The sequence below is a fragment of the Lissotriton helveticus genome, chromosome 12 (assembly GCF_964261635.1).
Source record: "Lissotriton helveticus chromosome 12, aLisHel1.1, whole genome shotgun sequence".
NCBI classification, from domain to species: Eukaryota; Metazoa; Chordata; class Amphibia; order Caudata; family Salamandridae; genus Lissotriton; species Lissotriton helveticus.
The window spans coordinates 32,425,238-32,453,191 of record NC_136073.1 but is presented as its reverse complement, the minus strand read 5'-3'; the positions used below and the strand labels follow the sequence as shown (position 1 = coordinate 32,453,191).

Sequence of the window (27,954 nt, the reverse complement as noted above, 5' to 3'; positions counted from 1 at the left end):
AATTCTCACTCTTCGGCTGTAGAATGCATCGCTTGCAACGCTTGTGTTTATGAGGGCATGTCACAAGCCTCATACCTCGGCTGTAGAATGCATTGCTTGCTAAGCTTATGTTTGTGAGGGCATGTTGCAAGCCTCATACCTCGGCTGTAGAATGTGTCACTTGCTACGCTTGTGTTTGTGAGGGCATGCCACAAGCCTCATACCTCGGCTGTAGAATGCATCGCTTGCTACGCTTGTGTTTGTGAGGGCATGTCACAAGCCTTGTACTTCAGCTATAGAATGCATCTCTTGCTATGCGTGTGTTTGTGAGGGTATGCCACAAGTCTCTTGCCTTGGCTGAAGAATGCATTGCTTGATGCGCTTGTGTTTGTGAGGACATGTCACAAGCCTAATACTTCAGCTGTAGAATCATCTCTTCGTATGCTTGTGTTTGTGAGGGCATGCCACAGCCTCATACCTGGGCTGTAGAATGCACCACTTGCTACCCTTGTGTTTGTGAGCACATGTCACAAGCCTCATACCCCGGCTGTAGAATGCATCGCTTGCCATGCTTGTGTTTGTGAGGGCATGCCGTAAGCCTCATACCTGGGCTGTAGAATGCATCGCTTTCTTCGCTTGTGTTTGTGAGGGCATGCCACAAGCCTCATACCTCGGCTGTAGAATGCATCTCTTGCTACTCGTGTGTTTATGAGGCCATGCCACAAGCCTCATACCTCGGCTGTAGAATGTATCGCTTGAAACGCTTGTGTGTTTGTGAGGGCAGGCCACAAGCCTCATATCTTGGTTGTACAATGCATCGCTTGCTATGCTTGTGTGATTCTGAGGGCATTCCATAATCCTCATACCTCGGCTGTAGAATGCATCGCTTGCTATGCTTGTGTTTGTGAGGGCATGCCACAAGCCTTGTACTTCAGCTATAGAATGCATTTCTTGCTATGCGTGTGTTGGTGAGGGTATGCCACAAGTCTCTTGCCTTGGCTGTAGAATGCATTGCTTGATGCGCTTGTGTTTGTGAGGGCACGTCACAATTCTCACTCTTCGGCTGTAGAATGCATCGCTTGCAACGCTTGTGTTTATGAGGGCATGTCACAAGCCTCATACCTCGGCTGTAGAATGCATTGCTTGCTAAGCTTATGTTTGTGAGGGCATGTTGCAAGCCTCATACCTCGGCTGTAGAATGCATCGCTTGCTGCGCTTGTGTTTGTGAGGACATGTCACAATCCTCACTCTTCGGCTGTAGAATGCATCGCTTGCAACACTTGTGTTTATGAGGGCATGTCACAAGCCTCATACCTCGGCTGTAGAATGCATTGCTTGCTAAGCTTATGTTTGTGAGGGCATGTTACAAGCCTCATACCTCGGCTGTAGAATGCATCGCTTGCTGCGCTTGTGTTTGTGAGGACATGTCACAATCCTCACTCTTCGGCTGTAGAATGCATCGCTTGCAACACTTGTGTTTATGAGGGCATGTCACAAGCCTCATACCTCAGCTGTAGAATGCATTGCTTGCTAAGCTTATGTTTGTGAGGGCATGTCACAAGCCTTGTACTTCAGCTATAGAATGCATTTCTTGCTATGCGTGTGTTTCTGAGGGTATGCCACAAGTCTCTTGCCTTGGCTGTAGAATGCATTGCTTGATGCGCTTGTGTTTGTGAGGGCATGTCACAAGCCTCATATCTCGGCTATAAAATGCATTGCTTGCTACACTTGTGTTTGTGAAGGCATGCCACAAGCCTCATACCTCGGCTGTAGAATGCATCGCTTGCTACGCTTGTGTTTGTGAGGGCATGTCACAAGCCTTGTACTTCAGCTATAGAATGCATCTCTTGCTATGCGTGTGTTTGTGAGGGTATGCCACAAGTCTCTTGCCTTGGCTGAAGAATGCATTGCTTGATGCGCTTGTGTTTGTGAGGACATGTCACAAGCCTAATACTTCAGCTGTAGAATCATCTCTTCGTATGCTTGTGTTTGTGAGGGCATGCCACAGCCTCATACCTGGGCTGTAGAATGCACCACTTGCTACCCTTGTGTTTGTGAGCACATGTCACAAGCCTCATACCCCGGCTGTAGAATGCATCGCTTGCTATGCTTGTGTTTGTGAGGGCATGCCGCAAGCCTCACTCTTCGGCTGTAGAATGCATCGCTTGCTATGCTTGTGTTTGTGAGGGCATTTAAATTGCCTCATACCCCGGCTGTAGAATGCATTGCTTGCTACGCTTGTGTTTGTGAGGGCATGCCGCAAGCCTCACTCTTCGGCTGTAGAATGCATCGCTTGCTATGCTTGTGTTTGTGAGGGCATTTAAGATGCCTCATACCCCGGCTGTAGAATGCATCGCTTGCTATGCTTGTGTTTGTGAGGGCATTTAAGATGCCTCATACCCCGGCTGTAGAATGCAATGCTTGCTACGCTTGTGTTTGTGAGAGCATGCCGCAAGCCTCATACCTCAGCTGTAGAATGCATCGCTTGCTATGCTTGTGTTTGTGAGGACATGCCGCAAGCCTCATACCTGGGCTGTAGAATGTATTGCTTTCTACGCTTGTGTTTGTGAGGGCATGCCGCAAGACTCATACCTCGGCTGTAGAATGCATCGCTTTCTACGCTTGTGTTTGTGAGGGCATGCCGCAAGCCTCATACCTCGGCTGTAGAATGCATCGCTTGCTATTCTTGTGTTTGTGAGGACATGCCGCAAGCCTCATACCTGGGCAATAGAATGTATCGCTTTCTACGCTTGTGTTTGTGAGGGCATGTCGCAAGCCTCATACCTGGGCTGTAGAATATATCGCTTTCTACGCTTGTGTTTGTGAGGACATGTCACAAGCCTCACACCTCTGTTATAGAATTCATCGCTTGCTATGCTTGTGTTTGTGAGGGCATGCCGCAAGCCTCATACCTCGGCTGTAGAATGCATCGCTTGCAAGGCTTGTGTTTGTGAGGACATGTCACAATCCTCACTCTTCGGCTGTAGAATGCATCGCCTGCTATGCTTGTGTTTGTGAGCACATGCCGCAAGCCTCATACCTCAGCTGTAGAATGCATCGCTTGCTATGCTTGTGTTTGTGAGGACATGCCGCAAGCCTCATACCTGGGCAATAGAATGTATCGCTTTTTACGCTTGTGTTTGTGAGGGCATGCCGCAAGCATCATACCTGGGCTGTAGAATGTATCGCTTTCTACGCTTGTGTTTGTGAGGACATGTCACAAGCCTCATACCTCGGTTGTAGAATGCATCGCTTGCTATGCTTGTGTTTGTGAGGGCATGCCGCAAACCTCATACCTGGGCTGTAGAATGCATCGCTTGCAACGCTTGTGTTTGTGAGGACATGTCACAATCCTCACTCTTCGGCTGTAGAATGCATCGCCTGCTATGCTTGTGTTTGTGAGCACATGCCACAAGCCTCATACCTCGGCTGTAAAAGGTTTCGCTTACTACGCTTGTGTTTGTGAGGACATGTCACAAGCCTCATACCTGGCATGTAGAATGTATCGCTTTGTACGCATGTGTTTGTGAGGGCATGCCGCAAGCCTCATACCTGGGCTGTAGAATGTATCGCTTTCTACGCATGTGTTTGTGAGGGCATGCCGCAAGCCTCATACCTGGGCTGTAGAATGCATCGCTTGCTATGCTTGTGTTTGTGAGGGCATGCCGCAAACCTCATACCTGGGCTGTAGAATGCATCGCTTGCAACGCTTGTGTTTGTGAGGACATGTCACAAGCCTCATACCTTGGCTGTAGAATGCATCGCTTGCAACGCTTGTGTTTGTGAGGGCATGCCGCAAGCCTCATACCTCGGCTGTAGAATGCATCGTTTGCTATGCTTGTGTTTGTGAGGACATGCCGCAAGCCTCATACCTGGGCTGTAGAATGCATCGCTTGCTATGCTTATGTTTGTGGGGGCATGGCACAAGCCTCATACCTCGGCTGTAAAATGCATCGATTGCTATGCTTGTGTGCTTGTGAGGAATGTCGCGTGCCTCACACCTCAGTTGTAGAAGGCATCGCTTGCTATGCTTATGTTTGTGAGGGCATGTCCCAAGCCTCATACCTGGGCTGTAGAATGCATCGCTTGCTATGCTTATGTTTGTGAGGGCATGTCACAAGCCTCATACCTGGGCTGTAGAATGCATCGCTTGCTATGCTTGTGTTTGTGAGGGCATGCTGCAAGCCTCATACCACGGCTGTAGAATGCATCGCTTGCTATGCTTGTGTTTGTGAGGGCATGTCACAAGCCTCATACCCCGGCTGTAGAATGCATCGCTTGCTACTCTTGTGTTTGTGAGGGCATGTCACAAGCCTCATATCTCGGCTGTAGAATGTATCGCTTTCTATGCTTGTGTTTGTGAGGGCATGCTGCAAGCCTCATACCACGGCTGTAGAATGCATCGCTTGCTATGCTTGTGTTTGTGAGGGCATGTCCCAAGCCTCATATCTCGGCTGTAGAATGTATCGCTTTCTATGCTTGTGTTTGTGAGGGCATGCCACAAGCCTCATACCTCGGCTGTAGAATGCATCGCTTGCTACTCTTGTGTTTGTGAGGGCATGTCGCAAGACTCATACCTCAGCTGTAGAATGCATCGCCTGCTACGCTTGTGTTTGTGAGGGCATGCCACAAGCCTCATACCTGGGCGGTAGAATGCATCGCCTGCTACGCTTGTGTTTGTGAGGGCATGCCGCAAGCCTCATACCTGGGCGGTAGAATGCATCGCCTGCTACGCTTGTGTTTGTGAGGGCATGCCGCAAGCCTCATACCTGGGCTGTAGAATGCATCGCTTGCTATGCTTATGTTTGTGGGGGCATGGCACAAGCCTCATACCTCGGCTGTAAAATGCATCGATTGCTATGCTTGTGTGCTTGTGAGGAATGTCGCGTGCCTCACACCTCAGTTGTAGAAGGCATCGCTTGCTATGCTTATGTTTGTGAGGGCATGTCACAAGCCTCATACCTCGGCTGTAAAATGCATCGATTGCTATGCTTGTGTGCTTGTGAGGAATGTCGCGTGCCTCACACCTCAGTTGTAGAATGCATCGCTTGGTTCGCTTGTGTTTGTGAGGACATGCCACAAGCCCCATACCTGGGCTGTAGAATGCATCGCTTGCTATGCTTGTGTTTGTGAGGGCATGCTGCAAGCCTCATACCACGGCTGTAGAATGCATCGCTTGCTATGCTTGTGTTTGTGAGGGCATGTCACAAGCCTCATACCCCGGCTGTAGAATGCATCGCTTGCTATGCTTGTGTTTGTGAGGGCATGTCACAAGCCTCATATCTCGGCTGTAGAATGTATCGCTTTCTATGCTTGTGTTTGTGAGGGCATGCCACAAGCCTCATACCTGGGCTGTAGAATGCATCGCTTGCTATGCTTGTGTTTGTGAGGGCATGTCACAAGCCTCATATCTCGGCTGTAGAATGTATCGCTTTCTATGCTTGTGTTTGTGAGGGCATGCTGCAAGCCTCATACCACGGCTGTAGAATTCATCGCTTGCTGTGCTTGTGTTTGTGAGGGCATGTCACAAGCCTCATACCCCGGCTGTAGAATGCATCGCTTGCTATGCTTGTGTTTGTGAGGGCATGTCACAAGCCTCATATCTCGGCTGTAGAATGTATCGCATTCTATGCTTGTGTTTGTGAGGGCATGCCACAAGCCTCATACCTGGGCTGTAGAATGCATTGCTTGCTATGCTTGTGTTTGTGAGGGCATGTCCCAAGCCTCATATCTCGGCTGTAGAATGTATCGCTTTCTATGCTTGTGTTTGTGAGGGCATGCTGCAAGCCTCATACCACGGCTGTAGAATGCATCGCTTGCTACTATTGTGTTTGTGAGGGCATGTCACAAGCCTCATATCTCGGCTGTAGAATGTATCGCTTGCTATGCTTGTGTTTGTGAGGGCATGTCACAAGCCTCATATCTCGGCTGTAGAATGTATCGCTTTCTATGCTTGTGTTTGTGAGGGCATGCTGCAAGCCTCATACCACGGCTGTAGAATGCATCGCTTGCTACTATTGTGTTTGTGAGGGCATGTCACAAGCCTCATATCTCGGCTGTAGAATGTATCGCTTTCTATGCTTGTGTTTGTGAGGGCATGCCACAAGCCTCATACCTCGGCTGTAGAATGCATCGCTTGCTACTCTTGTGTTTGTGAGGGCATGTCGCAAGACTCATACCTCAGCTGTAGAATGCATCGCCTGCTACGCTTGTGTTTGTGAGGGCATGCCGCAACCCTCATACCTGGGCTGTAGAATGCATCGCCTGCTACGCTTGTGTTTGTGAGGGCATGCCGCAAGCCTCATACCTGGGCTGTAGAATGCATCGCCTGCTACGCTTGTGTTTGTGAGGGCATGCCGCAAGCCTCATACCTGGGCTGTAGAATGCATCGCTTGCTACTCTTGTGTTTGTGAGGGCATGTCGCAAGACTCATACCTCAGCTGTAGAATGCATCGCCTGCTACGCTTGTGTTTGTGAGGGCATGCCGCAAGCCTCATACCTGGGCTGTAGAATGCATCGCCTGCTACGCTTGTGTTTGTGAGGGCATGCCGCAAGCCTCAAACCTGGGCTGTAGAATGCATCGCCTGCTATGCTTGTGTTTGTGAGGGCATGCCGCAAGCCTCATACCTGGGCTGTAGAATGCAATGCTTGCTACGCTTGGTTTGTGAGGGCATGTCACAAGCCTCATACCTCAGCTGTAGAATGCAATGCTTGCTACGCTTGGTTTGTGAGGGCATGTCACAAGCTTCATACCTCAGCTGTAGAATGCAATGCTTGCTACGCTTGGTTTGTGAGGGCATGTCACAAGCCTCATACCTCAGCTGTAGAATGCAATGCTTGCTACGCTAGTGAGGGCATGCCACAATCCTCATACCCCGGCTGTAGAATGCATCGCTTTCTACGCTTGTGTTTGTGAGGGCATGCCGCAAGCCTCATACCTGGGCTGTAGAATGTATCGCTTTCTACGCTTGTGTTTGTGAGGGCATGCCGCAAGCCTCATACTTCGGCTGTAGAATGCATCGCTTGCTATGCTTGTGTTTGTGAGGACATGCCGCAAGCCTCATACCTGGGCTGTAGAATGCATCGCTTGCTACGCTTATGTTTGTGAGGGCATGTCACAAGCTTCATACCTCAGCTGTAGAATGCAATGCTTGCTACGCTTGGTTTGTGAGGGCATGTCACAAGCCTCATACCTCAGCTGTAGAATGCAATGCTTGCTACGCTAGTGAGGGCATGCCACAATCCTCATACCCCGGCTGTAGAATGCATCGCTTTCTACGCTTGTGTTTGTGAGGGCATGCCGCAAGCCTCATACCTGGGCTGTAGAATGTATCGCTTTCTACACTTGTGTTTGTGAGGGCATGCCGCAAGCCTCATACCTGGGCTGTAGAATGTATCGCTTTCTACGCTTGTGTTTGTGAGGGCATGCCGCAAGCCTCATACCTCGGCTGTAGAATGCATCGCTTGCTATGCTTGTGTTTGTGAGGACATGCCGCAAGCCTCATACCTGGGCTGTATAATGCATCGCTTGCTATGCTTGTGTTTGTGAGGACATGCCACAAGCCTCATACCACGGCTGTAGAATGCATCGCCTGCTAAAGAGGAGGATGCCACATAGATAGGAGGAGTGACAGGATGCAGGAGGGTAAAATATGCAGAGAAAGGGGGGAGGCAACAAACTTGCATTGCTTGCTACGCTTGGTTTGTGAGGGCATGCCACAATCCTCACTCTTCGGCTGTAGAATGCATCGTTTGCTATGCTTGTGTTTGTGAGCACATGCCACAAGCCTCATACCTGGGCTGTAGAATGCATCGCTTGCTACGCTTGGTTTGTGAGGGCATGTCACAAGCCTCATACCTCAGCTGTAGAATGCAATGCTTGCTACGCTAGTGAGGGCATGTCGCAAGCCTCATACCTCGGCTGTAGAATGCATCGCTTGCTACGCTTGGTTTGTGAGGGCATGTCACAAGCCTCATACCTCAGCTGTAGAATGCAATGCTTGCTACGCTAGTGAGGGCATGTCGCAAGCCTCATACCTCGGCTGTAGAATGCATCGCTTGCTACGCTTGGTTTGTGAGGGCATGTCACAAGCCTCATACCTCGGCTGTAGAATGCATCGCTTGCTACGCTTGGTTTGTGAGGGCATGCCACAAGCCTCATACCTGGGCTGTAGAATGTATCGCTTGCTATGCTTGTGTTTGTGAGGGCATGCCGCAAGAGTCATACCTCGGCTGTAGAATGCATCGCTTGCTACGCTTGTGTTTGTGAGGGCATGTCACAAGCCTCATACCTCAGCTGTAGAATGCAATGCTTGCTACGCTTGGTTTGTGAGGGCATGTCACAAGCCTCATACCTCAGCTGTAGAATGCAATGCTTGCTACGCTTGGTTTGTGAGGGCATGCCACAATCCTCATACCTCGGCTGTAGAATGCATCGCTTTCTACGCTTGTGTTTGTGAGGGCATGCCGCAAGCCTCATACCTCGGCTGTAGAATGCATCGCTTGCTATGCTTGTGTTTGTGAGGACATGCCGCAAGCCTCATACCACGGCTGTAGAATGCATCGCTTGCTATGCTTGTGTTTGTGAGGACATGCCGCAAGCCTCATACCACGGCTGTAGAATGCATCGCTTGCTATGCTTGTGTTTGTGAGGGCATGTTGCAAGACTCATACCTCAGCTGTAGAATGCATCGCCTGCTAAAGAGGAGGATGCCACATAGATAGGAGGAGTGACAGGATGTGTTAGACGGGGACCTGGAGGGTCGGCCGAGCACAAGGGGAGAGGCCTCCAGTGAGGACCGTCTCCAGCGATCGCACAGACAGGTAACTTCCCCCCCACAGATGGACACCACACGAAGATCAGGGTAACACCTTTTATAGGCAATTCTTTGAGTGAGGTGGTACGATACAAGGAGGTCAGGACACGATGATCCTCTCAATTCTAGTCTCTAGTAGGGGAAGGGGGTAGCGGGACAGTCTTGGTACCGACAGGTACTGAGGTGTAACGGTGGTAGCTCACAATCCTCGAGCTCGGTGTTCGGACGGGTCAGACCGCGGCAGCGCCAGCAGGTCCCGAAGAGGTCGTAGGTGGCAACGGGCCGCGGCAGCGCCAGCAGGTCCCAACGAGGATGAAGGTTACGACGGGCCGCGGCAGCGCCAGCAGGTCCCACGAGGATGAAGGTTACAACGGGCCGCGGCAGCGCCAGCAGGTCCCACGAGGATGAAGGTTGCAGAGGGCCGCGGCAGCGCCAGCAGGTCCCACGAGGATGAAGGTTGCAGAGGGCCGCGGCAGCGCCAGCAGGTCCCACGAGGATGAAGGTTGCAGGGGGCCGCGGCAGCGCCAGCAGGCAGGACAATAGTTCACAAGGCAGGGCTGCGGCAGCGCCAGCAGTCCGTCAAGGATGAGTTCTTCTCAGTGTCTCTCGACTCCAGGATACAACTGCCTTCCTGTTCTGGGGCTGCCTCAGTTATAGGTCTGGCGCTCTTTGATGTCCGGACCCTCGCTCTTGGAGGTCGGGGGGTCCGGGATGAGGGAGTCCAGACCCCCAGCAGGGGGGTGGAGCCAGCGCCCGGGGAGGCTGGGGGTGATCGGCACCTGGCGGGGGAGAGCCATCGACACTCCTTACTCCCATTGACCTGCCAAGTGGTCCGTTCACCTCCTGGGTGGATGGTGGTGCCGGGATGTCGGGACCTGGCCAGGCCCGGGGTTGGGGTCGAGCTGAGGCCACGCGGCCTCGTGGCGCAGTGTCTAAGATGGCGGCTGGTCCGGGCAAGAGTGCTGACGGTGGCCCAGGCCAGGGACACAGGGGTTCCCGGGAGCAGACGTCCCATGGGGGACGGGTTGGTGGTTGCTTCTGCGGGTAGTACCTGGAAGGCCGGGTCCAGGGCCCTGTTATGCGGGGAGGGAGCGAGCCCTTCATGGGGCCTGTCCAACATGCGTCCCCCCCAGCTGAAGGCGGGGATAGTCACCCATCTTCTTGGGGACTTTCCTCGTCGAGGCGGAAAAAGCGAGACAGGCCGTCCGCGTTGGCGTGGTCTTGACCAGGGCGATGCTCTACAGTGAAGTCCATCCCCTGCAGGGAGATGGACCATCGCAATAGTTTGGGGTTCTCCCCCCGCATTTGCATGAGCCATTGCAGGGGCCGATGATCTGTTTGTACCCGGAAATGGGTTCCGAAGAGGTACTGCCGGAGCTTCTTGAGGGCCCATACTACTGCGAAGGCCTCTCGCTCAATGGTGCTCCAGCGCTGTTCTCGGGGCAGTAGGCGTCTGCTGATGAAGGCCACTGGTTGGTCGACTCCTTCGGGGTTCAGTTGGGAGAGGACGGCCCCAATACCATGGTCGGAGGCATCGGTCTGCACGATGAACTCGCGGCTGTAGTCGGGGGCCTGGAGTACAGGGGCGGTGCACATGGCGGCCTTCAGCTTCTCGAAGGCCGCTTGACAGTCGGGAGTCCAGTTGACTCTTTTTGGGTGGTTCTTAGACGTGAGTTCCGTGAGGGGCCCCACAATGCTGCCATAGTCCTTCACGAACCGCCGGTAGTATCCGGTGAGCCCCAGGAAGGCTCGGACCTCGGTTTGTGTTTCGGGGGGTTGCCAGGACTGAATGGCAGCTACCTTGAGTTGGAGGGGGGCCACCAGACCGCTCCCCACTTGGTGTCCGAGGTAGGTCACGGACCCCTGGCCGATTTGGCACTTGCTGGCCTTTATGGTGAGGCCGGCCTGTTGGAGGGCCTGCAGGACCTCTCAGAGGTGGTGGAGGTGGTCTGTCCAGTGGCGGCTGTATACCGCGATGTCGTCCAGGTAGGCGGCGCTGAATTCTTCGAGGCCCGCCAATACCTGGTTCACCAGTCTTTGAAAAGTGGCTGGAGCGTTCTTCATGCCGAAGGGCATCACTCTGAAATGGTAGTGCCCATCCGGGGTGGAGAAAGCGGAACGTTCTTGGGCCCTGGGGTTGAGGCCGATCTGCCAGTAGCCCGCTGTCAGGTCGAAGATGCTTAGGTAGCGAGCTGCCCCCATGCGGTCGACTAGTTCATCTGCTCGGGGGATAGGGTGAGCGTCGGTTCGGGTGACCGCGTTCAGACCCCAATAGTCGATGCAGAATCGGAGCTCCGGTGGGGTGCCCGGGGCCGCGGCCTTGGGGACCAGGACGACCGGGCTGGCCCAGGGACTGTCCGAAGGTTCGATGACCCCGAGGGCGAGCATCTTGGAGACTTCTTCTTGGATGCATGTACGTACCCGATCCGGTACTCGGTACGCCCGGTGTCGGACAGGAGGACTGTCCCCAGTGTCCACGTCGTGCAGGCACCAGGAGGTGACTCCGGGTGCGAGGGAGAACAGGTTTGCGAACGGCCGCAGGAGGGCCCGACAATCTTGACGCTGCTCTGGGGTCAGGGCCTCGGAGAGTCGGACCCCGTCCACCGAACCATCTCTTTCACGGGTCCTCAGTAGGTCAGGGAGGGGCTCGGAGTCTCCTTCCGCGCCACTGTCGGTAGCCATCAGCAGGCTGAGCTCTGAGCGCACGAAGTGGGGTTTGAGTCTGTTGGCGTGGAGAACCCGGAGGGGGTTCCGGGGGGACTCCAGGTCGATGAGATAGGTGACGGGACTCTTGCGCTCGATCACCTTGAAGGGCCCTGTCCATTTGTCCTGCAAGGCACACGGTTCGATGGGGGACATCACCCATACCTGCTGACCCGGTTCAAACTCGATGGAGGAGGCATGTTGATCGTACCACTTCTTCATGTCCTCTTGACTGGCCTCGAGATTGGCTTTGGCGATCTCCCTGAATTTCCGGGTCTGATTGCGGAGGGTCAGGAGGTACTTGTAGACGTCTGGAGGGGTTTTTAGGGGGGCCATTTCCCATTCCTCCTTCACTAGGCTGAGAGGCCCGCGAACGGGGTGTCCGTACAGGAGTTCGAAGGGGCTGAAGCCGAGGGACTTCTGGGGGACTTCTCGGTAGGCGAAGAGGAGGCACGGTAGTAGCACGTCCCACTGGCGGCGCAGGGGTTCTTCTAGCCCCATGATCATCCCCTTGAGAGTGCGGTTGAACCGCTCGACCAGTCCGTTTCCCTGGGGGTGATAGGGGGTTGTGAATCGGTAAGTGACCCCGCACTGCTGCCAGAGGGATTTCATATACTTTGAAATAAAGTTCGTACCCCTGTCGCTGACGACTTCCCGGGGGAAGCCCACTCGAGAGAAGATCCCCATTAAGGCTCGACCCACTACTGGGGCTGTTATAGTACGAAGGGGGACCGCCTCAGGATAGCGGGTGGCGTGGTCCACCAGGACCAGGATGAAGCGATGCCCTTGTGCTGTTCGGGGGTCCAGGGGCCCCACAATGTCTATTCCCACCCTTTCGAACGGGGTGGTCACCACGGGGAATGGTTGTAGGGGTGCCTTGAGGTTGCGGCCGCTCTTCCCGCTGGCCTGGCAGGTCGGGCAGGACCGGCAGTGGTTGGAGACGTCATTTCTCATTTTGGGCCAAAAAAAGTGAGTCACCAGGCGGTGGTAGGTCTTGTCTTGCCCCAGGTGCCCAGCCAGGGGGACATCATGGGCCAAGTTCAACAGGAAGTCTCTGAAGTGGAGGGGCACCACCAGCACTCGACCGGCCCCCAGCTCGGCGATTCTCTGCTCGCTGTACAAGAGATCATTGTCCCAATAAACCCAGTGGGCCCCGGTGGTGTCTCCTTGGCCCTGGGCGAGCGCTTGCTGTCGCAGTCCCTCGAGGGAGGGGCAAGTCTTTTGCTCCTGCCGGAATTGTTCTTGGGTGGGCCCCCCTTCTTGACGCCACTGAGCCAGGTCGGGAAGTTCGGGGGGCTGTGCGGACCCCTCTGGGGTGGGTTTCGGGTGGTCGGTATGGATGAAGTCTTCTTCTGGAGCGATCGAGGGCGGAGGTGCTGACCATTCGGGGTCTTCTGGTCTAGGGATGGTGCGGGTGGCCATGGACCGGGTGGTCACGCACGCCCAGTCCGGGAGACCCAACCTCCCCAGATGCTCTCTTCTTTCAACAGCTGCCCACGGGGAGCTCTCGAGATCGTTCCCCAGGAGGCAGTCCACGGGGGCATCGTCGCGGACAGTTACTTTCAGCATGCCGGACACTCCTCCCCATTCGAAGGGGATGCAGGCCATCCGACACAGGCTCTCCGAGTTGTCTGCCGATCGGATGGGGCAAAGCACGTTTGGCAGAATTTGTTCTGGGGTCACCAGGTGACAACGGACGGCCGTCACACTGGCCCCAGTGTCACGCAGTGCCTCGGCCTTGCGCCCATTTATGCTTACCCATTGGCTGTACTTCCGAGTGTTGGCGGGCAGGGGAGTCCGCGGGACCATGTCTCTTCCTCCTAGGCAGGCCAGGGTCATGGCGGCGGGTTCCCACTCGAACTGCTCCGACTCGTAGGCTTCCGAGTCTTCGGAGACTTGTTCTTCTCCTAGGGCGGCGGCCGCCACCTGGCGGGGCCCGGGAACCTGGTTCTTCGGGCAGGTCGGGTCACTGGCATAGTGGCCGACTCGCTGGCATCGATGACACGTAACGTTGGCTCGGAACCCCGGGCGCATCGGGGGGTTTCCCCGGCCTGCTGGGGGCGGGGTGGTGTTAGCGGGAGCGACTGGGACAGCGTCTCTGCCCCGGCCCTGTCCTCCTCCTCCTCCCCGGGGACGATGAAGACCTTGGTTGGTTCTGTTCTGCTCATTCGGCCCACTCCGGGCCACTCGGGTGCTCTCCCACCGGTCAGCCTCGGTGGCGAGCTGCCGTGGGTCAGTCAATTTACTGTCGAGGAGGTGCTGCCTGAGCTCGACGAAACAGTTGTTGGAGAGGTGCTCCCACACAATGAGATTGAAGAGTTGTTCGTAAGTGGTTACGTTGTTACCCTTGATCCATCCCTCGAAGGCCCGGCTGAAATAGTTCACGTATTCCAACCACGTTGTACCTGGGATCCGGGTGCAGTTGCGGAACCTTTGGCGGTACATTTCAGGCGTAAGCCCATATCGACTGAGGAGGGCGGCCTTCATGTGGTCATAGGACGTCATTTGATGGTCCGGAAGCTGCAGCAGGGCATCACGGCCCTCATTGACGAATCTCCCCCATAGACCGGCTCCCCAGTCACTTCGAGCGACCCGGTGGGCAGTCATGGCGATCTCATAGGCCTTGAACCACTGCTGTATGTCGTCGTTTCGGTGATATTCTCGGACCACATCCTTGGGGATGTGGACCTTCTGCTCGGTAGTACCCGGGGAGCGCGGTGGCTCGGGCACCCCTAGGTTTTTGTTCAGTTTGCGTATTTCTATCTCGGCTAGTTTGCACTCGTGTTCGTATGCCAGTCTTTTTTCTTCGAGATCCCTCTGTCTCTGTTTTTTCTCTCGCTCTTCTCTGAGCCGTAAGTGTTCTAAGTTTATTTTTTGTTCCGCCAGCTTCAATTCTCTGTCTAATTTGAGCCGTGCCAAGTCTAACTCGTGTAATCTATTTTTTTCCCGCTCCTGGATCTCTTCTCGGGAGGGGCCTGTTCTCCGTTCTTCCGTCAGGGTGGTGTTGACTTCCGGGGCTTCGGGGTCCCGGGGGGTTGCGGTATTCGTCTCTGTCCAGGCCTCTAGGGCGTTTTTGAAGTCTTCTTTTGTGCTTAGCCCGGTGGTAGCAATGCCTAAGTCCATGCAAAATTGTTTGAGCTCTCTGTGGTTGTATTCTTCCAGCTTTTCCATCTGGAACTTCTCTGCCGATCCGCTCTCTTTGGTCGTCATTGTGGTTTTTAGTCGTAGGGTGAGTTACTGTCTGTACGGTACGCGTTGGTTCGGATCCCACCGCTGCCACCAATGTTAGACGGGGACCTGGAGGGTCGGCCGAGCACAAGGGGAGAGGCCTCCAGTGAGGACCGTCTCCAGCGATCGCACAGACAGGTAACTTCCCCCCCACAGATGGACACCACACGAAGATCAGGGTAACACCTTTTATAGGCAATTCTTTGAGTGAGGTGGTACGATACAAGGAGGTCAGGACACGATGATCCTCTCAATTCTAGTCTCTAGTAGGGGAAGGGGGTAGCGGGTCAGTCTTGGTACCGACAGGTACTGAGGTGTAACGGTGGTAGCTCACAATCCTCGAGCTCGGTGTTCGGACGGGTCAGACCGCGGCAGCGCCAGCAGGTACCGAAGATGTCGTAGGTGGCAACGGGCCGCGGCAGCGCCAGCAGGTCCCAACGAGGATGAAGGTTACGACGGGCCGCGGCAGCGCCAGCAGGTCCCACGAGGATGAAGGTTACAACGGGCCGCGGCAGCGCCAGCAGGTCCCACGAGGATGAAGGTTGCAGAGGGCCGCGGCAGCGCCAGCAGGTCCCACGAGGATGAAGGTTGCAGAGGGCCGCGGCAGCGCCAGCAGGTCCCACGAGGATGAAGGTTCCAGGGGGCCGCGGCAGTGCCAGCAGGCAGGACAATAGTTCACAAGGCAGGGCTGCGGCAGCGCCAGCAGTCCGTCAAGGATGAGTTCTTCTCAGTGTCTCTCGACTCCAGGATACAACTGCCTTCCTGTTCTGGGGCTGCCTCAGTTATAGGTCTGGCGCTCTTTGATGTCCGGACCCTCGCTCTTGGAGGTCGGGGGGTCCGGGATGAGGGAGTCCAGACACCCAGCAGGGGGGTGGAGCCAGCGCCCGGGGAGGCTGGGGGTGATCGGCACCTGGCGGGGGAGAGCCATCGACACTCCTTACTCCCATTGACCTGCCAAGTGGTCCGTTCACCTCCTGGGTGGATGGTGGTGCCGGGATGTCGGGACCTGGCCTGCCCGGGGTTGGGGTCGAGCTGAGGCCACGCGGCCTCGTGGCGCAGTGTCTAAGATGGCGGCTGGTCCGGGCAAGAGTGCTGACGGTGGCCCAGGCCAGGGACACAGGGGTTCCCGGGAGCAGACGTCCCATGGGGGACGGGTTGGGGGTTGCTTCTGCGGGTAGTACCTGGAAGGCCGGGTCCAGGGCCCTGTTATACGGGGAGGGAGCGAGCCCTTCATGGGGCTTGTCCAACAGGATGCAGGAGGGTAAAATATGCAGAGAAAGGGGGGAGGCAACAAACTTGCATTGCTTGCTACGCTTGGTTTGTGAGGGCATGCCACAAGCCTCATACCTCAGCTGTAGAATGCAATGCTTGCTACGCTTGGGTTGTGAGGGCATGCCACAAGCCTCATACCTGGGCTGTAGAATGCATCGCTTGCTACGCTTGGTTTGTGAGGGCATGTCACAAGCCTCATACCTCAGCTGTAGAATGCAATGCTTGTTACGCTTGTGTTTGTGAGGGCATGCCGCAAGCCTCATACCTCGGCTGTAGAATGTATCGCTTGCTATGCTTGTGTTTGTGAGGGCATGCCGCAAGCCTCATACCACGGCTGTAGAATGCATCGCTTGCTATGCTTGTGTTTGTGAGGGCATGCCGCAAGCCTCATACCTGGGCTGTAGAATGCATTGCTTGCAATGCTTGCTACGCTTGGTTTGTGAGGGCATGCCGCAAGAGTCATACCTCGGCTGTAGAATGCATCGCTTGCTACGCTTGTGTTTGTGAGGGCATGCCGCAAGCCTCATACCTGGGCTGTAGAATGCATTGCTTGCAATGCTTGCTACGCTTGGTTTGTGAGGGCATGCCGCAAGAGTCATACCTCGGCTGTAGAATGCATCGCTTGCTACGCTTGTGTTTGTGAGGGCATGCCGCAAGCCTCATACCTCAGCTGTAGAATGCAATGCTTGCTACGCTTGGTTTGTGAGGGCATGTCACAAGCCTCATACCTCAGCTGTAGAATGCAATGCTTGCTACGCTTGGTTTGTGAGGGCATGCCACAAGCCTCATACCTGGGCTGTAGAATGCATCGCTTGCTACGCTTGGTTTGTGAGGGCATGTCACAATCCTCATACCTCAGCTGTAGAATGCATCGCCTGCTACGCTTTTGTTTGTGAGGGCATGCCGCAAGCCTCATACCTCAGCTGTAGAATGCATCGCTTGCTACGCTTGTGTTTGTGAGGACATGCCGCAAGCCTCATACCTGGGCTGTAGAATGCATCGTTTGCTATGCTTGTGTTTGTGAGGACATGCCATAAGCCTCATACCTGGGCTGTAGAATGCATCGCTTGCTATGCTTGTGTTTGTGAGGGCATGTCACAAGCCTCATACCTGGGCTGTATAATGTATCGCTTTCTACGCTTGTGTTTGTGAGGACATGCCATAAGCCTCATACCTGGGCTGTAGAATGCATCGTTTGCTATGCTTGTGTTTGTGAGGACATGCCATAAGCCTCATACCTGGGCTGTAGAATGCATTGCTTGCTATGCTTGTGTTTGTGAGGGCATGGCACAAGCCTCATACCTCGGCTGTAGAATGCATTGCTTGCTACGCTTGTGTTTGTGAGGACATGCCGCAAGCCTCATACCTGGGCTGTAGAATGCATTGCTTGCTATGCTTGTGTGTTTGTGAGGGCATGGCACAAGCCTCATACCTCAGCTGTAGAATGCATTGCTTGCTACGCTTGTGTTTGTTAGGACATGCCGCAAGCCTCATACCTGGGCTGTAGAATGCATTGCTTGCTATGCTTGTGTGTTTGTGAGGGCATGGCACAAGCCTCATACCTCAGCTGTAGAATGCAATGCTTGCTACGCTTGGTTTGTGAGGGCATGTCACAATCCTCATACCTCAGCTGTAGAATGCATCGCCTGCTACGCTTTTGTTTGTGAGGGCATGCCGCAAGCCTCATACCTCAGCTGTAGAATGCATCGCTTGCTACGCTTGTGTTTGTGAGGACATGCCGCAAGCCTCATACCTGGGCTGTATAATGCATCGTTTGCTATGCTTGTGTTTGTGAGGACATGCCACAATCCTCATACCTCAGCTGTAGAATGCATCGCCTGCTACGCTTTTGTTTGTGAGGGCATGCCGCAAGCCTCATACCTGGGCTGTAGAATGCATCGTTTGCTATGCTTGTGTTTGTAAGGACATGCCATAAGCCTCATACCTGGGCTGTAGAATGCATCGCTTGCTATGCTTGTGTTTGTGAGGGCATGACACAAGCCTCATACCTCGGCTGTAGAATGCATCGCTTTCTACGCTTGTGTTTGTGAGGACATGCCGCAAGCCTCATACCTGGGCTGTAGAATGCATCGCTTGCTATGCTTGTGTTTGTGAGGGCATGTCACAAGCCTCATACCTGGGCTGTATAATGTATCGCTTTCTACGCTTGTGTTTGTGAGGACATGCCGCAAGCCTCATACCTGGGCTGTAGAATGCATTGCTTGCTATGCTTGTGTGTTTGTGAGGGCATGGCACAAGCCTCATACCTCAGCTGTAGAATGCAATGCTTGCTACGCTTGGTTTGTGAGGGCATGTCACAAGCCTCATACCTCAGCTGTAGAATGCAATGCTTGCTACGCTTGGTTTGTGAGGGCATGTCACAATCCTCATACCTCAGCTGTAGAATGCATCGCCTGCTACGCTTTTGTTTGTGAGGGCATGCCGCAAGCCTCATACCTCAGCTGTAGAATGCATCGCTTGCTACGCTTGTGTTTGTGAGGACATGCCGCAAGCCTCATACCTGGGCTGTATAATGCATCGTTTGCTATGCTTGTGTTTGTGAGGACATGCCACAATCCTCATACCTCAGCTGTAGAATGCATCGCCTGCTACGCTTTTGTTTGTGAGGGCATGCCGCAAGCCTCATACCTGGGCTGTAGAATGCATCGTTTGCTATGCTTGTGTTTGTGAGGACATGCCATAAGCCTCATACCTGGGCTGTAGAATGCATCGCTTGCTATGCTTGTGTTTGTGAGGGCATGACATCAGCCTCATACCTCGGCTGTAGAATGCATCGCTTGCTACGCTTGTGTTTGTGAGGACATGCCGCAAGCCTCATACCTGGGCTGTAGAATGCATTGCTTGCTATGCTTGTGTTTGTGAGGGCATGGCACAAGCCTCATACCTCGGCTGTAGAATGCATTGCTTGCTACGCTTGTGTTTGTGAGGACATGCCGCAAGCCTCATACCTGGGCTGTAGAATGCATTGCTTGCTACGCTTGTGTTTGTGAGGACATGCCGCAAGCCTCATACCTCGGCTGTAGAATGCATTGCTTGCTACGCTTGTGTTTGTGAGGACATGGCGCAAGCCTCATACCTGGGCTGTAGAATGCATTGCTTGCTATGCTTGTGTGTTTGTGAGGGCATGGCACAAGCCTCATACCTCAGCTGTAGAATGCATTGCTTGCTAAAGAGGAGGATGCCACATAAGTAGGAGGAGTGACAGGATGCAGGAATGTAAAATATGCAGAGAAAGGGGTGAGGCAACAAACTTGCAAGATAGGAAAGCATGAATAAACTAACACCAGCAAGAACCAACCAACCCCGAAAGTTGTAAGGCAACATCTTATGGTGTTCCTGAAGTGCTGACTCTCTTAAAGGGCTGACTCTCTTGGTTCTGGGGTTCACATTGGCCTGATTCTCCCTCAATCCAGAAAAGCCTTCCTGCTTCTCAGCGCCACCTCCATAGAGCGCTATTCCAGACCCTCCACGCCTCCTGGCTACTCTGTTGTTTCTGAGATGTCCAGGTTTCCCTGAGACATTCTCTCCAACCCTTGAGCTTTCTCTGTTGAATTCTTAAACAGTCTTGCCTTACAATAATAGATACATAATTTAGCTAATCAATTCTCTGCGGTACCGGTATTGTGGGATTGTAGTCATTTTCTGGTCTGTTATTTTGCTATGTGAAGTGGGGCGACTGTACTACGTAGAGCATTATATGCTATTTTAAAGTCCTACTTAATTTGTTACTTTGTACTAGTAAAATGTAACTGAGTTATCGTGCTGGTAGAAGGCCACACTCTGGCCTTGTGGGATTTGTAGTCCTTTAAGTGCAATTCAAACAACCCTTGTGTTGGTGTCTGGGCTCTGAATCTCAAGATGCATTCTAATTGGCTGCCAAGCTATGACATGCATGTGTGATTGTATCGCTACTGGAAGGTAGTAGTGCTCACGTGACTTGACAAAGACTATGGGTTTAGGTGAGATATTGGTGTGTTGGCAGTTGTTTTCCACTGTGAACCTTTTTTTGCACTGATTAGCATGTGTTGATTACACTCTAAGTGTGTTGCAATAAAGATTGTGTATCTAGACGTGTTAACGCCTGTTGGACCAGCCCAAACCTGGGAAGACCCTTCAACCGGTCCATGGAGGAGGAAACAGGCATAATCATAGGACCCGGGGAAAAAAAAAAAAAAAAAAAAAAAAAACAACCCCGGGCATTCTACCTCCATTTTACCAAAAAGTCCCAAAAAGCAAGCTTTTTCCTGCTGCAGGATCTGGCCAGGTCCACCCTAGAAACCTCGTAGAGCGATGTCAACCATCCTGAAAAAGTTGGGGGAGCTACGTCTATCCAAAACCTGCAAATCTGTCTCCTAGCCAGGAGGATTGAATAAAACAAAAAGGATCTAGCCTGCCCAATGATGCTATCATCTAATCCAAAGATAATCAGGGGAAGAGAGATATGCAATGTTGTATTAAGCATAGAAGACAGAGCCTCCAACACCTTCTCCCAAAAATAGCTAATTGCTGGGCAGTCCTTGAACATGTGAACATCCGAAGCCTCCGGCAGATTACATGTATTACAACTTTTCCCATGTTGATATTTAGATAGTTTCTGGGGAGAAAGGTATGCACGATGTAGCGTGAAAAGGTGGTTTCTTTTCAGCCAAGCTGGTTTCACAAGCTTGTTTAGCAAAGTAAATGAAATTTGCCACTTCGAATCCCACTGATCTCCCATCTCTCTTGCCCATAAGCGTTAACACGTCTAGATGGAGAGATCTAGGTCTCCCTGTTGTGTAAAGAATCCCTTCTCCCGCCAATAATAGCTTTTGTGCGCCTGGGTCCGTGCCATGTTAACATATCCGAGGGCTGGTTACGGTGGCGTTGTGGTGGTTGGTGGTTGCTTCTTTATACTAGGGTATCGGCAAATGAGGACACAAAAAAAAAGAAAAAAAAATACAAATAAAAAAAAATAAAGATTGTGTATGTTTGCACACTGGGGGAAATAATGGGGCATATTTACAAGATAATGGTGCCGCGCTGCAAGCCATCTTGCTGTCCCGAGCTACGTCATAAGGAATGTGCAGCGATACGCCATATTTACAACAATACGACGCATCCTTTCCTCTGTGCTGGCGCACACTAGGTTGCTTAGTTCCAATGCAGGCACCCTGGCACCACGCTGCAGGGATTTTTGATTTTTGTGCAGGAAGGGACAACCATTGACGGCATTTTCCTTCTTCTATGTGTGCTGCAGAAAGAGGAAAAAACTTGGAGAAATAAGGTTATTCCTCATTGTGGTGCCACTTTTATGCCTCCTCTGAGGCGTTAGAATCTGACGCATTCCCGGGTTTACAAAAACTTGCAAATCTGCGAATGCATCAGATTCCATGGGTGTTGCGTGGACACCCACAGCAACACCCACGGCACGACCTTTTCAATCAGAGTGATGCATGAAATGTGCCATATTTACAAGGCCATGAAAAGCCAAAGCCACGCAGGGTGTCTAGCCTTGTAAATATGGGCCAGCACGCAGCGCCACCGCAGCGTTAAAAAAAATGGCGCTCCAGTGGTGGCTTGTAAATATGCTCCTATGTTTCTTTTTTTTTTTTTTTGCTGGGTCTGGAAGTTAGAATGGAGCGGTTACAAAAGTTATGAATTTTCCAATCTTCAGTGATCCATTGTTCTCCTGGAAACAGTAAACAAACAGCAATGTGGAAATGTAGGTAAACCTTAGTAAAAATGAGTAGTAGTGCGAAATGTGTTTTTTTTAACTGCCGTTTTCACCTAGAGTTTTAAGACATTTATATGGAACTTGTGCTTAAAAAGTACAATTTTTACATCGTATTCTCGGCCAGCGCAAGGGAACTCCTTAGCACTTATTTGGTGGGCGTGGCATGCTATAAAGTGACTGCAACATTTCATTAGTGCCTCTTAAATATCTGTGGCTTGTTAATAAGTCCATGTGAAAACTACGCTGTAAAGAGACCCCCTCCCGCCCTGAGCGCTCTGAAGGAAGTCAGGCCAGCTCGCGCGCTGCAGCTGCAGAAAGATATTAACACCCACCACCACTACTCTCTGAGATCAGAGGCCCCTCTGCCAGTCAGTGTAAGGGGTCCAGGGCTGGACTGAGAACCAAAACCAGCCCTGGCAAAGTGCTCGGCCGGCAGGCAGGCACCAGGGGCCCAAAACCGGCCCCCACCCTTGCGGCGCACAGGGGGATTGCCCGATGCCTGCAACGGCCAGTCCGGCCCTGGAGGGGTACAGACTCTCAAACCCTGAAATTCCATCTCCTAAATAAATACTTTCATGACCAACGTCAACTAACCTAGTCTTCCTTATCCGAGTTGTCTCCTCTCTCTCTGGACATTCAAGGATAGTGGGTGACCGGACCATGTCACTCTCGCCTTTTTCTTTTATTGCTCTCTCCCCCTCCGCTCCACTGCATATTTATTTCCCATGCTGTATTTTTTCCCCCTGTTTTTTTTCCTTACTACCTACTATGTAATGTAATAACCTTCTGCTGTTTACTGTGTGTATGTAAAGCGCACGGATATTTATGGGTCAAGCTAGCGCTATATAAAACTTTTAAATAAATAAACATGCCAACATTTTAGGACAGGGATGTGGGAGATTTACAAGCGCAAATAAAGCCATTTTTGGCTTGTTAAATCGGTAGTCTCCCGCCTGAATCGGATCTATTGGCATGTATGCCTTAATGTGCCACTTTCGTTGCCCAGTGGGGCCATATGTATCAAGCACAAACGCGTTCGCAAACGCCGAAATTCGCAGAATTTTGGCATTTGCGAACGCATTTTTGCTAAATGGTATGTATGTAGCAAACCTGAGTGCCAAATAAGGAATGGCAAATTTGCGATTCCTTATTTTGCGATTGCATTTAAGGAATCGCAAATTTTGCGATTCCTTAAATGCAATATAAGAAGCACCAGAAAAGTGCAATTCCGCCTTAAGGAATCACAAATTACCACCAACTTCAAGTTGGTGGTAATTTGCGATTTCTTTCACAAATGCACTTTTTTGCATTTGTGAAGGTGCCATGTGGCGCCCATACATGCCCTTAGGGCATGTATGTGCGCTATATGCGCACACATGTGAATTTCAGGGGTGCATCAGGGTGTCCTTATGACACCCTTGCACCCTTGAAATTATTCTCAATTTGCGATTCTCAAATTGTGAATCGCAAATTGAGAATAACTTCCCATTCATTCCTACGGGCCTGTAGGCCCATAGAAATGAATGGGAAATTATTCCTTTTTTTTTTTTTGCAGAGTTTTATATAGCACGAACTAGAACCGAACCGAATCAGTTATCAGAGCGCTGTACATAGCACCAGTTACGTTACATGAGGACACGCTTTCATTTTTTAGGCACGGGGAGATTAAGTGATTTGCCCAGAATCACAGGGGGTTTTTGGCGTCGTTACCAAGACTCGAACCCAGATCCCCAGGTCTGAGGTCGAGCGCCTTAGCCGTTAGGCCAACCCTTAATTGCGATTTGCAATTTGCTAATTGCAATTAAAGAATTTTAAGAAATCGCAAAAGAAATGCGATTTTCTCCATACATCCCTGTTTGCAAATCTCAAACAGCGATTTCTAAAAAATCGCTATTTTACATTCGCAAATCAGGATGTTGATACATCTGCCCCTAAAATCCGAGCCCTCGTCTTTCTTTCATCCTTAAGCGCGTCCAGTAGTCACGCCATTCTCCCGCCCGCCGGCAGATGGCAGCAACGCGACACCGGGGAAAGGTGATCTGGGACCCATCAGAGCGCGCGCGGCATGCGACATCTGACCCCCGGCTGCCTGGAAGTGATGGCTCACGCTAACAAGAGCTCTCTGTCTGCGCTGGCTTCATCCCTCGCCCCGCACCATTTGACGTTTTACAACTTATTCATTTCATATCAGCTCTCTTTAAAAAAAAAAAAATTTCATCTAAACTTACCCCCGCCCTCTTTCTAAGTTTCCTTCCGTTGAGTATCTTTCTCAAACTATGTTACTATTCTTTGTTTTTTTCTTACAACAATTATTTCCAACTTATTTTCGATGTTTTTATGTTTCTGGTTTACCTCTCTTTCATTGTTGCTTTTCTGATTTGTTTTTTTGCCCTCTGTCGGTGTTCTTTCTTATTCGTCTTCTTTAATCCACTTGTTTCTTCTTTATTTCCTTGTCGTGTCTTTCTCCCTTTCTTACCTGCTTTCTTTTTTCACTTCTTTCTGTGACTTTCCCCTGTTTCTCTATATCTCCCTTTATTTATGAAGTTTTCTTTTTTCGCCTTCTTTTTAGGTTGTCCTTTATATTTGGTCCACTCTTTTCTCCCACCCCAATGCTTGCTTCCTTTTATTCCCCCACCCCCCTCTCTTGCGTGCAGGCTTCCTTTATTTCACATTTATATGCATTTATTTCATTTTCCTTCTTTCCTTTTCTAGTTGTTCTTCCCACTTTTTGCATTAATTTCTTTCGTTATTTTTGAGTTGTCTCGTTTTTTTGACCTATTGCTTTTTATAGTCCTTAGTTTTTTTCCTGCCGTTCCCTACCTTATTCTTTTCTTTTATTTCTTTTCTTTCTTTCTTTCTTTCTTTCTTGCTTTCTTGCTTTCTTTCTTTCTTTCTTTCCTTTCTTTCTTTCTTTCTTTCTTTTCTTTTCTTCTTTTCTTTCTTTCTTTCTTTCTTTCTTTCTTGCTTTCTTTCTTTTCTTTTTTTCTTTCTTTCTTTCCTCGCGGCACTACAGTCTTGCTTTTATTCTTTTCTCCCATCATTCGCATTTCCTGCTCATTTCCTGTAATTCTGCCTGCTTTTCTGTCTCTGGTTTTCTTTTCTCGCTTCCTTTTCTGATCTCATTCATTCCTGTCATTTTCGGCAGCTAGCCAACTCTTCAAATAAATCTAGCGCTACCTTCCAAGCCCCTAAGTGGTTTGCTTTATGTGCAAAGTCCATGCAAAAGGCACTAGGCACGAGGCGCCTGCAGATCACCAGGAAGAAATGACGCATTTTATTCCCTCCCCCGAGTTCCTCTCCCGCAGTCACAACTTTATCGTCTCTCGTCCCCTCATTTAATGTTCTCTCCCTCCTGTCTCTGTCCCTCCACCCGCACTTCATTTACCCCAAAAATGTTTCAGGGTGGGGCCACCCCGCGCGCCCCCTCCACACCTGTGCGCCCATTAAATCTTTACTGCTGTCTGGCTGGGGGGCTGCGGGACAGTTTCTCTCTCGCCTGCGCCATTTCAGGGGACTCGTAAAATATAATAATAATGAAAAAAAAATACAATAAGCCGGCCGGCTCTCGCGTTACACATGAAAAAGGCCGGGACAGCAGCTGTCTGCGGCAGAAAACATATGCTTGTAAAACTCCGCCGAGATGCGAGCGAGCGTGCGTGCGAGAAATACCTCTCTGAGAGGGCTTCCTCCCTCTGCGAGCGCCACTTAGCTTGGAGCCTGCGGCCCAGCTCCAACCCTGACTGACTTCCAAACTCCGGCCTAACTCCAGCCTGCGGTCTTCTAACTCCGGCCTCCAACCTAGCTTCGGCCTCCGCCCTAGCTTCTTAACACTACCCTAACTCTGGCCTTCAAACTTCAGCCTTTCTTCTACCTCCAGCCTCCTAATTCTAGCCTACCTCCAAATGTTTGATTGGTTCAGATGCTCCGTCCATCACCACCCCTTGTGTACCACTTTGGCCGCCATAAGTGTGGCAGGGTATGCTCAGACATGAGTCCCTTGCTCACTTTGCCACTGGAGTCAAGCAAGCCGGGCTGAAGACGGCTGGAATGCCAGAAACCGGTCCTGTGAAGCTTGATTCCGGTCCAGGGAAGACATGGCTTCGCAGTTCGGGCTGGACTGTTCCCATGAGGCACAGGGTCAAGACTGATTTGCAAATGGCCATGTCGGAACAGGGGTGGCAGAGTGGGCTAAAGAACGGTGATGGATTAAACCCAGATCTGTTGACTGGGGGAGAGTGTTTGATTGGTTCAGATGCTCCGTCCATCATCACCCCCTTGTGTACCACTTTCTTCTACCTCCAGCCTCCTAATTCTGGCCTACCTCCAAATTCCGGCCTCCTAACTTCGGATACCTTCCAAATCCATCCTTCGTCCTATCTCCTAACTCCGGCCTCCTAACTCCAGCCTACCTTCTACTAGTGGTCTTCTAACTTCAGCCATCCATCCTAGCTTCAGCCCAACTCCGGCCTCCTAACACTACCCTAACTCTGCCCTTCAAACTTCGGCCTTTCTTATACCAGGGAGGACATGGCTTGGCAGTTCGGTCTGTACTGTTCCCTTGAGGCATAAGGTCAAGACTGATTTGCATATGGCTGGGTCTAAACTGGGGTGGCATGGTGGGCAAAAGAACAATGGATTTAACCCAGATCTCTTGACAGGGGGTGAATGTATGATTTATTCAGCATTCCGTCCATCATTTTTTTGCGTAGCACTTTTCACCCTGAGTTGGCAGGGTATGCCCAGACGTGGGTCCCTTGCTCCCTGTGTCACTGGATTCAAGCTAGCCTGGCTGATCTGATGAGGGGTGTTACCCAGAAACCGTCCCAGGATGCTTGTTTCCGATTTGCATATGGCTGGGTCTAAACTGGGGTGGCATGCTGAGCAAAAGGATGGATTTAGGCCCAGATCTCTTGACTGGGGGTGAATGTATGATTCATTCAGCATTCCGTCCATCAGGCCTACCTCCCCTCCATCCTAGCTTCGGCTACCTGCAGGCTCCTAACTTCGGGGACCTTCTAAATCCAGCCTTCTTCCTAATTCCAGGCTCCTAACACTAACCTAACTCTGGCCTCCAAACTTCGGTCTTCCTTCTACCTCCAGTCTCCTAACTCCGGCCTACCTCCTAACTTCCAACTCTGGCCTCCGCCCTAGCTTTGGCCTAACTCCAGCCTCCTAACACTACCCTAACTCTAGCCTTCAGGTACCTTCTAAATTCGTCCTTCGTCCTATTTTAGGCCTACCTCCTAACACCGGCTTCCTAACTCCAACCTACCTCATACCTTCTATCTGTAGTCCTCCAACTCCAGCCCCCATCCTAGCTTTGGCCTAACTCCTGGATCCTAACATTATCCTAACACTGGCCTCCAAACTTTGGCCTTCATTCTACCTCCATCCTCCTAACTTCGGGTACCTTCTAAATCCAGCCTTCATCCTAGCTTCATCCTAACTCAGGCCTCCTAAAACTAACCTAACTCTGGCCTCCAAACTTCAGCCTTCCTTCTACATCTGGCCTCTATACTCTAGCCTAACTCTGACCTCCTAACTTTGGCCTCCTAACACTACCCAAACTCTGGCCTACTTTCTAACTTTGGTCTTCTAACTCTGGCCTCCAACCTAGCTTCGTCCTAACTCTGGCCTCCTAACTCTACCCAAACTCTGGCCTACATTCTAACTGCGGTCTTCTAATTCCAGCCTCTATACTAGCTTTGGCGTAACTCTGGCCTCAGAACACTAACCTAACGCTGATCTCCATACCTCAACCTTCCTTCTATCTCCAGCTTCTTAATTCTGGCCTAGCTCCGGTTTCCTACATTTCGCCCGACTCTGGCCTCCTAACTCTGGCCTACCTTTTTACACTGGCCTAACTCTGGCCTCCTAGCTCTGACGTCCTATTTTCCTATTTTCAGCTTTTCTGTTAACTCTGGCCTCCTAACTCTGGTCTTCAAACACCAGATTTCCCCTAACTCCAGCCTCCTAAGTATGGCCTGCCTCCTCATTCTAGTCTACTAATTTCCACCTTGCCTTACAACTTTTGTTGGCCTCCTAAATACATCCTAGCTATTACCTCTGGTCTCCTGATTCCTGATTCCGGACACCTCGCTCCGGCTGACCAACTAACGTTTACCTCTTAATCCCGGCCTGCTCCCTCCTAACACTGATTGATCTCCTAGTCCAGCCGCATAATTCTAGCCTCATAATTCTGGTTGACCACCTAACTCTGGC

The 27,954-nt window shown here is 51.6% G+C and overlaps 1 protein-coding gene across 1 annotated transcript in view; it reads left to right on the top strand.

Annotated features, from left to right (window-relative positions):
- Positions 1 to 25,000, top strand: part of LOC144799322 (uncharacterized) — a 61,868-nt gene extending 36,868 nt beyond the window's left edge. Inside the window, exon 2 of the mRNA XM_078670571.1 lies at positions 24,878 to 25,000. Coding sequence (XP_078526697.1) covers positions 24,878 to 25,000 — 123 coding nt within the window. The remainder of the gene's footprint in view (positions 1 to 24,877) is intronic.
- The last annotated feature ends 2,954 nt before the right edge of the window (positions 25,001 to 27,954 follow it).